The sequence below is a fragment of the Bison bison genome, unplaced genomic scaffold (genome assembly GCF_000754665.1).
Source record: "Bison bison bison isolate TAMUID 2011002044 unplaced genomic scaffold, Bison_UMD1.0 scf7180017864118, whole genome shotgun sequence".
Classification (NCBI taxonomy): domain Eukaryota; kingdom Metazoa; phylum Chordata; class Mammalia; order Artiodactyla; family Bovidae; genus Bison; species Bison bison.
In genome coordinates, this window is record NW_011494690.1 from 1,930,373 (window position 1) to 1,942,768 (window position 12,396).

General features: G+C 41.1%; 1 protein-coding gene across 1 annotated transcript in view; it reads left to right on the top strand.

Annotated features, from left to right (window-relative positions):
* The window catches only part of LOC104988240 (aromatase), a 54,232-nt gene extending 43,587 nt beyond the window's left edge, over positions 1-10,645 (top strand). The window contains exons 7-10 of the mRNA XM_010839491.1: positions 2,155-2,269; positions 2,924-3,086; positions 5,511-5,752; positions 6,918-10,645. Of these exons, the coding sequence (XP_010837793.1) occupies positions 2,155-2,269; positions 2,924-3,086; positions 5,511-5,752; positions 6,918-7,166 (769 nt within the window). The 3' untranslated portion in view covers positions 7,167-10,645. The remainder of the gene's footprint in view (positions 1-2,154; positions 2,270-2,923; positions 3,087-5,510; positions 5,753-6,917) is intronic.
* Positions 10,646-12,396: the final 1,751 nt, after the last annotated feature.

The window sequence follows — 12,396 nt, forward strand, 5'->3', positions numbered from 1 at the left end:
AAACTCTTTTGCAACCCCATGGATTATAGCCCACCAGGATCCTCTGTCCATGGGATTTCCCAGGCAAGAATATTGGAATGAGTTGCCATTTTCTACTCCAGGGGATCTTCTTGACCCAGGGATCAAACCTGTGTCTCCTGCTTGGCAGGCAGATTCTTTACCATTGAGCCACCAGGGAAGCTTCAGTGTATAAGTTGCCAGCCACTAAACATGCCACCTCTAACCACCAATGGAAAACCCAGGGGATTTAGAGGTAGACAGACCTGATTTGTATCCTATCTCTACCACTTAGTAACCAAATGGTCTTGGGAAGTTCTTTAAAATAAAATATAACCTACTTTCCAGGGTGGGATATGAGTTAATGAGATCCTCTACGTAGGTCAATCAGCACAGGGCATGACACGTAGGCGACAATAAACATGTTAGCTGTCTTCATACCTCTGTTCATATCTTACTCAGATGTCCAGACTGTCTTAAATTCTCCAACTCTTAAAGTTCCTAAACTTGGTTGAAGAGCTAACTTCATCCATTAGCACATGTTGAAATTCAGTAATATTAGTCTCCAAGGAGGAACTCAGCTTCATGTTGCTCTTACATGTTTGCAACTGGTCGATGAGTATCAGGTGGATGATTTGGACACGTGGTCCTTTAAATACTTCTCTTTGTCTCAACCAGAGCTTAGTGTGACTTGAATCAATAAGGTCAATTATTCATCTCTTCACTCTGGTCAGATTTTGTGGTGGTTTAAAGAGTCATACTGGTCTGCAGCTACATTTGGTCATTATTTTATCTTCACTATTGTCAGCAGGCCCACAGAAACTTATCACATGAGACTGTTCCTCTTTGTTTTCTTTAAAATTAGCTCAGCAACATTCTCTCGATATATAAAATTTGCTAATGGATAGCGAACTAGGTAACATCTCCTATGACCGAGAGCAGTAAAGATCTAGAGAAATTTTTTAGTCTTCTTCCCCATATGCCCTTGCAATATGCCAATATTTGTTTTTTGTTAAGATATCAATAACATATAAAATTATGTTTCAGTTATACAACATAATGATTCAATATTTGTATACTCGGCAAAATTATCATCATAATAAGTCTAGTATCTTTCACCATACACAGTTACAAAATTTTTCTTGTGATGAGAACTTTAAAGATCCCTCTTAGCCACTCACAAATATACAACACAGTAATATGAACACATACTGTTCATGACATCTCAGTGACTTATTATAACCCAAAGTTTGTATCTTTTGATAATCACCACCACCAGTTTGCCCCACCCTCAGCGTCATGCCTTAGTAGACAACCATCTGCTCTATGTGGTTATGAACTCCCACTTTTATTATTTTTAAATTAATTAATTTATTTATTTTACTTTACAATATCGTATTGGTTTTGCCATCCCACTTTTAAAAAGATTTCACACGAGGCTCTCCTGGTGGCTCAGGGGTAAAGAATCTGCCTGCCAGTGCAGGAGCACAGGTTCGATTCTGGTCCAGAATGATTCCACATGAGCCAGAGCAACTAAGCCTGCGGGCCACAACCATGGAGCCTGTGCTCTAGAGCCTGGGAGCCAGGACTCCTGAGTCCAAGTGCTGCAGCTACGGAAGCCTGCATGCCGCAGAGGCTGTGCTCTGCCTCAAGAGAAGCCATCACAATGAGAAGCCCACACTGCAACTAGAAAGTAGCCCCCATTCACTGCAAATTGAAAAAAGCCCAGGCAGCAGTGAAGACCTAGCACAGCCAAAATGAATAACTAGAATTAAAATACAAAGATTCCACATATAAGTGAGAAAGATTCCACATGCAAGTGAGAAAGCCAGTATGTATTTTCTCTATCATGCCAATACTTAAAAAAATACATTGGATTTAGCCTTTTGGTAACAATTCTCAACATTTAACTATAGGTCATAGCCTTGATTTTGCTACCAGTAGCTAGATATGTGGCTAACTCTGGTTCCTTGATATGAATTGTAATGTATACATAATTTAAGGATATTTGCACATAATTAAGCATAAATTTGGTTATTCATGAGTACTAATAGCTTCATCTACAGCATTTCATTTTATTTAAATGGCAAATAAATCTATTTTTTGGTGTCTTAACTGAGTACAACAGGTAGATTATATTTTCACTTTTATTTCCAGCAAGGACTTGAAAGATGCCATGGAAATTCTCATAGAAGAAAAAAGACACAGGATTTCAACAGCAGAGAAGCTGGAAGACAGCATAGATTTCGCCACTGAGTTGATTTTTGCTGAGGTACAGATCTCCACTGACCATAATTCCCACACAACATATGTGTATGACTGTATGCGAGCGTACGCAGTTGTTCAGTCATGTCCTACTCTTTGTAACCCTATGGACTGTAGCCCACCAGGTTCCTCTGTCCATTCTCCGGGCAAGGATACTGGTGGCTTGCCATTTGCTCCTCCAGAGGATCTTCCTGACCCAGGGACTGAACCCAGGTCTCCTGCATTACAGACAGGTTCCTTACCGCTGAGCCACCTGGGAAGCATGTATGATTGTGTATAGGTGTCTAAAAATTCGCCCTTGTCAATTGCTGCATGTTTCTGCTTTTAAATGTTTGCTTTAGTGTTTATATAATACCCAAACTAAATAGCTCAGTATTAGACAATCTTATTAGACTGATCCTTAAGATTTAAACATCTCTGTGTCTGTACAATACAAAATATGAAAACCAGGGAGTGCAAAGACATTAAATACATAGATAAATGTCTAAACTGTTCGGCTTTGAGCTGAAGATTATTAATAAAAATGTCCATTGTCAATTCCAGAGACTTGTAATTCCTACGATTTCATTTTGTTGAGGTGATTGATCCTTGAGTGCCACCTCCCTTTCTGTTCTGAACCTCACTCACTTTCCCAATATTTCTCTCCCTTCCTATTCTTCAGAAACGTGGTGAACTTACAAGAGAGAATGTAAACCAGTGCATATTGGAAATGCTGATCGCAGCGCCAGACACCATGTCTGTTTCTGTGTTCTTCATGCTGTTTCTTATTGCAAAGCATCCCCAGGTTGAAGAGGCAATAATAAGGGAAATCCAGACTGTTGTTGGTAAGAATTTATCAAACAAACAATAGAGCTCAGAAAACAATTTCTTGATATTAGCTTCTATGTCCTAAAATTTTTATGTCAAAAACTTTGTTAAAATCTGCTCAGAGAACAATAAGGCAAGTCATTGGGTCGTATTTTCATTATACCAGACAGGTTAAAATGATGGTTCCTCCTGTGTTTTCCTAATTTTAAAATAGCACATACTCATTGAAAAAATCCAAATAATGGAGAGATGTATAAAGCAGAAAATAATGTCACCTGAACCCAACCACTTTTCTCCTCAGCCTCATCCCAATTCCCAGAGGGAATCACTGTTATTATTTTGTGTATTCTTCAAGGTCTTTTTAAAGAGTGACATAAGCACATACATGTGGTTTTATATGTCTGTGTTTAAAACACATGAGATCATCCACAAGGATTTGCTACCTTGTCAGTACCAAAGGCTTTTGAAGGTCCACTTAGGGAAATGGCTATCATTTAAGGCAGCGTTTCCGGGTTTCCAGCAGTCCTTTCTTCCAGTTGGGAGCAGAGGGAAGAAGAGAAGGTGATAGCAAAGGCAGAGGAGTAATCAGTTTCCCTCCCCCACGGTCCTGGACTGCCAGGCCCTTCCTCCCCCTACCCTCTCCTCCTCTGCAGGGGAGCCCCCAGGTCCCTGCTCAGCTCTTCCCACCTCCATCTCCTCCTGCTCTGCCTCTGCTTCACATCATTCTCGCATTGCTTCTGATATCCCCACTTTCCCCTAAAAATACTGCCACATTCAAGTCAGAATTGCTTTCTGGGAGAAAATGAAATGCTTTATTTGGAACATGCTTCACATAAGTAATCTCTTTAGGAGTACATTTCAGACACATGTGAAGAGATATCTGTAATGATAGATTTTTCTTTGTTGACTTTAAAGAGTCTCTATGAAACAACCTATTTCTTTAATGAAAGGCAATACATTTTTAAAAAAATTTTATCTTATTTACCTTTAAAACAATTGAGTGCTGCTTGAAATAGTTGACAATAAGGTGAAATTTCATACAAGTATTAAATATGTGAAAGAAGGTTTCTGCAGATGTGCTGTTGTAGGAGGAAAGCTGCCTGGGAAGGTAGATAGCGAGGAACCACAATAACCCCCAGGCTTTGGTTCTGGAATGTTTTCTCGAGCACCCATTTTAGGTTATGGGTTCTGTGCCAGGTGTGGGGGCACCGTGGTGAAGGAGCCAGAGCCATCTCTGCAGTCCTGGGGCTCTCAGTATCATGAGGAAAAGAGAACTCAACAAGCAGGCTCACTGGAGCGAGAAGGAGAGCCATAGAATGACAGACTGTAGACAACAAGGAGGAAATTGCTCTTGAGATCATAAGCCTTTAATACAATTTCCTTGAGAGGTGAAAAGGGCTTGTGCTCCATGATGTCTCCCTGACAAAACAGTCCTCTTGAAACAGAAAACCGGGACAAACACTAGTGCATGTACACGTGCTCCCTCTAGGCCCACACACCTGGTCATTCCTAGGAAATGACTTGGATTACCTTCCCCATCATCTGCCCTCCACCTCCCCACCCCAGATAAACACAAAGAGCAGTACATGAAGGGCTGGGTCAGTAGAGTTCTCTGACCAAGTAAGACCTCTCCTGGATAGCATAGTTATACAGGAGACAGACCTGCCTTGGGACTCTGGGTTGAATTTCATTCTATAGAACTGATACTCCATTTGAGAATGCTTTAGAGTTATCTGAGCCTGTCTGACCAGTGTTGGGCCATACTGAGACTGTAGAGGTGTCCACCAATCCCCAGCTCACCTAGGGCTTATCTCAGGACCCCCTTTTGTGTGGTGGGGAGAGGGAGTTCTTGGCACCTTAACACACCAGGTTGTCCTGGATGAGATGGGGAGGAGGGATAATCAAAGACATTTTCTGACAGATGACTGCACAGGATACCAGAAGAGAACATTTCCTTGAACATGATTAAACTCACCATCTCACTTTGACTAAAAAAGAAATTAACATCTTCTAGAATTTAGAGTAGGGAACCAAACTCAAGAAACACAGAGGTGGCAGATAAATTTTTGAAGCAGACTGAGTAGATCTACATCATGCTGCAGAGAGTTTTTCTATAGGGCTCCTCAGACACTCAGCCTCAGCCAACTGCAGCCATGTGGGGATGCGGATCCAATGTTTTTCATTTTTGTTATTTTCTAGAAATTTAGACTTAACTATGAAACCCCTAGATGTTCAGATAATAAAATTCAAATCAAAATTTTCATAAGACATTCTACGGAACAAGCACAGGATATTTTACTCCAGTTACTGGTTTACATTAGAATTATAGATATACATTTTTTCAACTAAGAGCAAACTGTTCTGTGGAAAATGTATGATTTTAAACACTGACCATATATTGAAACTAACATGAGCTGTGTCTTTTTAATCTTATTCTACAGGTGAAAGAGACATAAGGATTGATGATATGCAAAAGCTAAAAGTGGTGGAAAACTTTATTAATGAGAGCATGCGGTACCAGCCCGTTGTGGACCTGGTCATGCGCAAAGCCTTAGAGGATGATGTCATCGATGGCTACCCGGTGAAAAAGGGGACGAACATTATCCTGAATCTTGGAAGAATGCATAGACTCGAGTTTTTCCCAAAGCCTAATGAGTTTACTCTTGAAAACTTTGCCAAGAATGTAAGAGTCCTTCCTTAAAACCGAGCGGCCACCCTTGAACGCATCAACTGTTAAATCCCCTCTGTATTTGTGTTTGTACATTTCATTCTATTCACTCATCCCCTCCAGCCTCACCAGGAGAGAACACATTTCCCCTGGCTAGAACATGCCCATCAGTTCTGTCCTTGAGCCAAGGAGGCTGGCTTTCCAGCTCTTGGAAATGTCTTCATGGAGGGCACATGAGAGATCAAAGTGTGAACAATTCAGGCCCTTAATTTGCCTAAAATGAGATGAAGTTTATTTAACCAACCCACTTTTCCATTTAAACTTATCATATTGTCATCATGTAGATTCAGCTGAAGCATCATCAATGATGATTAGATGGAAATCAAATGAGAAGAAATGATTTGTTTTTTGCAGTCTGCCTTTGGTTCTCCAAATGGCTCCACAAGTACTAGTCTCTATTCTAAACCGGATTTAGTAATTAGAAGAACTCCCACCTTGTTCTTAATTGAGGTGTACTGGAGATTCTGCCTCTGTTATGTCAAATTCCAGGCAATTTAAAAAAAAATCTGAATTATCCATACAGTTCCCTCTGTGCCCCTTTTTCCATTGCCATATTGGGAAGAGATATGATCTAAGTTAAACCAGTTCTCTAATTCATTTTGCTTCTATGTAAGCAACCCATGCCATGTTGCCAATTGGTCTAAAATAACTAAGCATCTATTAGGTGCCAGAATCCAAATGGGGACAAGACAGAGAGGTGTGTCCCTTTAAATATTTGTATGACAAAAAAATATTTAGATTCTTGGCACTAATAGGACAGGAATGCACACTTTTGCCTAAATTGTCCTTGGCATCAGGTTATACGGCCTGGCACAACAGTCTTTGCCTCAGTGACTGGCAGAACAGCAGTAAAGATGTGGCCTTCCCACAGAGCTAGCTGAGTACTTCACATGAAAACGTAACTGGGGATTGTTGAGGCTGTGTCTGTATCACAAAGGGTGAATCAAACTGGAAGGAGAAAGTCTTATCTGAGTCATAGTCATTCCTGTCTGTGAAGAAGCAGTATGGCCAAATCACTAAAACCGAGCATTCTGACTGACTGTGGTTTCAGGGCAAATCAAATGGAGATGCATGACTCTAGCCTTTACTACTCTGGCTAATTGTCTGATCTCTTTCCCAGGTTCCTTACAGGTACTTTCAGCCCTTTGGCTTTGGGCCCCGGGCCTGTGCGGGAAAGTACATCGCCATGGTGATGATGAAGGTCGTCCTGGTCACCCTTCTGAGACGCTTCCACGTGCAGACTTTGCAAGGTCGGTGCGTTGAGAAGATGCAGAAGAAAAATGACTTATCCTTGCATCCAGACGAGACCAGAGACCGGCTGGAAATGATTTTCACCCCAAGAAATTCAGACAAGTGCCTCGAGCGCTAAAGAAGTTTGGTCAGTCCCTGCCCCAGAGCACTGCTCAACAGAACTCCACATGGGAACCACCCATCTTTGCCAGGTAGTCCTCCTCACATGAACAACCATGGCCTGTGCCGTTTTATAGGCTTACCTCCTGTGGGTTGTCAGCTAGGCAGGAGACACGGTTCATCTGACCAGATCCAAACCAGACACCAGACTGCAAGAGAAAATAGAGCCCAAGAGTTTGTACAGGAAACTGCAGCCCTAAAGACCCAATTCCACAAAACATGCTTTGCATGAAAGTGAAAAGTGAAAGTAAAGTCGTTCAGTTGTGTCCGACTCTTAGCAACCTCATGGATTTGCAGCCTTCTAGGCTCCTCCGTCCATGGGATTTTCCAGGCAAGAGTACTGGAGTGGGTTGCCATTGCCTTCTCAGTTGGAAAAGACAAGCCACCAGCAAAACTCACCCCAGCTCCTTACTGTCCTACACTGAATTGGGAGCTTTTTAACATCTGGGGCAGAAGCACTCAATTTGATTACAAAGGCCAGGCCAACATCTACATACCTCGGACCTCCTAGTGTGAATAAAATGGTTTTCATTTGCTTTTTGGTGGGGTGGGGACTACAACATCCATACCCTTGGAGAAATGCTTACAAATTCAGCATTTGACTTTTCCTACAAACTATATTCAAGTAACTCTTGTTTATCTACATGTGACTTGTCTGCAGAAAAAGTTAAATTGAAGACTATCCTTTCCCGATTTCTCAATTTATTCCTCTCTTACCTCTGATACAACAGGTGTAGATTCAGGTATATGAATACAAAGTAACTTATTAATAGCCTGAATAAGATATAATTACTACCATTCATCTGCCATACTAAAAAATTCACACAATACATTTTAAATTAAATAAAATTCCTCTTTTCATGTCTGCATAGTTGCTTAGCTCCAGGAGTGCAGTAACCAAGAGATAAATTTAGATAATGGCACCTATTAACTCTTACTGAAGCTTCTGTGATTTTCAGGGAGGGTAAGACTCTGAATGTATATCTAAATCTACAACCCAGTGGGTTCAAACTCTAAGGAGTGCTCCTTGTACCATTATCCTTCTCTCTCACCATTTCTTCCCTCTTCTTTCTTTCCATGACCCTAAGCCAAGAGCAACAAGCATATCAGTAGAGAACACAGCCAGGGTAGAACCCCTACAATCACATTTTATCCTAGCTCCAATTTAACAGTTACCTATGAGATTTAACAGTTAACCTGATTTACTGAATCACCACTATATGTAACCATAGAAAAATGCACATCTTGGAATTAGCGCCAAATCAAACAGATGAGTGAATTTTCCAAGTATTAATAGTATTTTCCTTGTGTATTATTGATATGGCCTTACAAGTGTATCTGCTGAATGCCACATAAAAACTAAAAAACTAAATTCATTTACAAATATGTAAATGTTTGCCATTGAGTCAACCTGAATATTCTTCTCATCCTGCTGTTTGGCAGTAGGGCAACAGCTGAGTATAAAATGAGAATGTAAGCTACTGAGAGTGGAAGCTCTTTTCTTTCTTTTGGAATCCATGCCTGTCCCTTATTCTCACTCCCCATATTTATTTTCAAGATCAATACTGAATTGACACTCTGGCCCAGAGATATTCTAATTGACCCAGAAATCAAGTAAAGGAGAAGCAGGAATCCTAAAAATTAAAGGATGGGCATTAATAAAGCAGCAAGTATTTGAAATTGAAATTATCTAGATCATCTATATGACATAAACATATGCAGAAATATATCTGTGTATCTGGATGTATCTGTGTTGTCAGGTCTAGAAAATGAAAGTCACTCGGTCATGTCCAACTCTTTGTGACCCATGGACTATACAGTCCATGGAATTCTCCAGACCAGAATACTGGAGTGGGTAGTCTTTTCCTTCTCCAGGGGATCTTCCCAGGGATCCCAGGGATTGAACTCAGGTCTCCCACATTGCAGGCTAATTCTTTACCAGCTGAGCCACAAGGGAAGCAGTCAGGTCTAGATGAGTATCCAAACACTTCAAAAGCTTGAAAGAAAAGGATTTTAGACTGAACGGATCCTCATTAATTCACTTGGTGATTATTAATGGTTTCCTTGTCTGGCTGGAGCTACATAGTAGAGCAAAACAGACTTTGGATCCCTGTACTTCATCCATCTAATTCTCCTGAACATCTACTGTATTTAATATGCATATATGCAGCCAAGGTCATACTCTGCCTATACAAAGTGAAATGGAAGGTGAATATAGTTGTATATAGATAATGCAGATACAAAAATATGCTCGGGGAAAACTGGGGTGGGGTGGGGGCAAGGAGAGAGGGAAAATATAGGTTAGCGTTGTCTAAGCAAACTCTCCCAGAAACAAGTTACCTGGGTAATTGTTCAGCTTGTCACTCTTTTCCCGGTATTGACAAACCTCATAAGTATGTACAGACTTGGCTTAAGGAATATGGAATGTCATTGACTTTACATTGGGTTGATGAATGTATATTTGAAAATCCTGTTTTCGCTTCAGAATTTTGCCTTATTGTTAAGTACTTAATTGTGACTCTGAATGTGCTGTGTATTCTGTCTTCACCAACTCTCAAAGAACTGGAATGTATAAATTATTAAGGAAATGCATACACATGAGGGCTCTATCATTTTCAACCTGTGAGGAAAACTGTAGTCTCCCATCTTTGGAAGTTCCAGACACCTGCCTCTGCCTTCATCGACCTCTTACTCTTCCCTCCCCCAAATGGAAAATCATCTCATTTAGAAAGACTCCACATAATGGGAAATGCCAGTTGGAAGCTGTCACTTTTTATTTCTAAGCAGCACCCCTCACCATTCATGGTGCTAATATTCCACAGAAGTGTGGGGCACTGGCCCACTGGAAAGAGTGCTAGCTGGGCCCTCCTCAATCTCCTGTAGTAGTTGGTCTCTGGAACTGAATTTCTCATCTGTATTTGCAAAAAACTGGCTAAACTTTGTCAAAGTATGGAGTTGAATGGAATTTGCGGTACTTTCAGTTGAACTTAGCTCAAAAACAAAGTCAAGCGCTAAGGGCAAAGACAAACTCTCCGTGGCTCAACTCAAGATGTTACTCATTCTCTTACTGAAGTTTTTAGCCGGTTTTGACCTATGTCTAGGGAGTCACTGCCATGCCATTTCCACCAGGTCAACAAGACAAAAGGAATGCATATAGATAAGGTAATCTGGTCCTCAAACCCAGCCCATCAGGCATACATGCCTCTTTTATGTTCCATCAAGAAAGCATTACAGGAAACCCAAACAGGGGCTCTGTATCAACCTAGAGGGGTGGGATGGGGAGGGAAATGGGAGGGAGGTTCAAAAGGGAGGGGATATATGTATACCTATGTTGATTTTGACAATGATTCATGTTGATGTTTGACAGAAAACAACAAAATTCTGTAAAGCAATTATTCTTAAATAAAAAAATAAAAAGAAACAAATATTACCGACTACAGAACAAGTTAAAATTCTTATGAGAGTTTTTATGTTAAAGTTAAAGTTAAAGTTCTTATGAATGATTACTATAAGAATAATCTTAAATGCACTGTACTTACAGCCTAAAGCAAATTTTTCACAGACTTTAGCATTTTAACTTATTGATAAAACATTTCTTGTAATAAATATTGTAAGTCGCAAGACCTGGAAGCTGAGCCTGCAGTCCAGGGTGTTTTTAATGTTTCTTTCACCTACAGATCTACAAATAAGGAGGCAGTAAAGTCTTGACTCTGGGCCCAGCCTTTTTACAAATGTATACTTGGGTCAAATGTTTATTTACTTTCTCATATCTCAGTTTTCTCATCAATCCAATAGGAATAATAAATTCCTCAGAAGGTTGATGTGGCAATTACAAGGGATAATTTAGGTGCCGCTCTCAGCACAGTGTCTGGTATAGGGCAACCTCTCAGCAAGCCTTGCGCCTGATAATGGTGATGCTCAGTAACTAGGCTGATGATGACACTCTGAAACCTCTTTTCATGCTCTGGAGGGGCAGAAGATGTGCCAGATGCTTCTGCATTCATGATCTCACATTAAATTTCCTGACAACTCTCACATTAGTATGATTGCCTGGGAAGGCCCACACTGTATAGATGATAAGACAAAGGAGACTTGCCCATAAGGACTCAGCCAGTAAAGGAGTTAGATTCTTGGCCCATTTCTCATTCCAAACCCTCAGCCCCTCCATCATGCTGCCTCTCTGCAGCAGGACTCACTGCTGGAAGGCTGAGGAGTCTAGTCCCAGGTTCTGGGCTCTCACCCATGTGATGTTGGGTAAACCCTTTTCAAGTCTCACTTCACCTCATGCTCATCTCATTACCCAAAGAAAATAAGTCAGGAAATATCTTGGTTTCATCATCCATAAAATTTGGATGATTCTACCTGCCTTACCCACTTCCCATGAGTGCTTGGAGGCTCATGCTCAAGATAGGTGTTTCATGGGAAAGTGCTGGAAAACTTCACTTAGTATAAGTGGATGGTATTAACACGTGGATTGCACCAGCTGCCTCAACTGGAAATTATCAGATTCCATTAAGCTATTACCTAACCATCAGGAACATTCTTAGTTTTGCATAATCCCAATTCATGTGGTACTGCAAGAAAAAAAAGAGTGGAGGAAAAAAGTAGTAATTTACTATTCAGTTCAGTTCAGTCACTCAGTCGTGTCCGACTCTTTGCGACCCCATGAATCGCAGCACGCCAGGCCTCCCTGTCCATCACCAACTCCCAGAGTTCACGCAGACTCACGTCCATCGAGTCAGTGATGTCATCCAGCCATCTCATCCTCTGTCATCCCCTTCTCCTCCTGCCCCCAATCCCTCCCAGCATCAGAGTCTTTTCCAATGAGTCAACTCTTCACATGAGGTGGCCAAAGTACTGGAGTTTCAGCTTTGGCATCATCCCTTCCAAAGAAATTCCAGGGCTGATCTCCTTCAGAATGGACTGGTTGGATCTCCTTGCAATCCAAGGGATTCTGAAGAGTCTTCTCCAGCACCACAGTTCAAAAGCATCAATTCTTTGGCACTCAGCCTTCTTCACAGTCCAACTCTCACATCCATACATGACCACAGGAAAAACCATAGCCTTGACTAGACGGACCTTTGTTGGCAAAGTAATGTCTCTGCTTTTGAATATGCTATCTAGGTTGGTCATAACTTTCCTTCCAAGGAGTAAGCGTCTTTTAATTTCATGGCTGCAGTCACCATCTG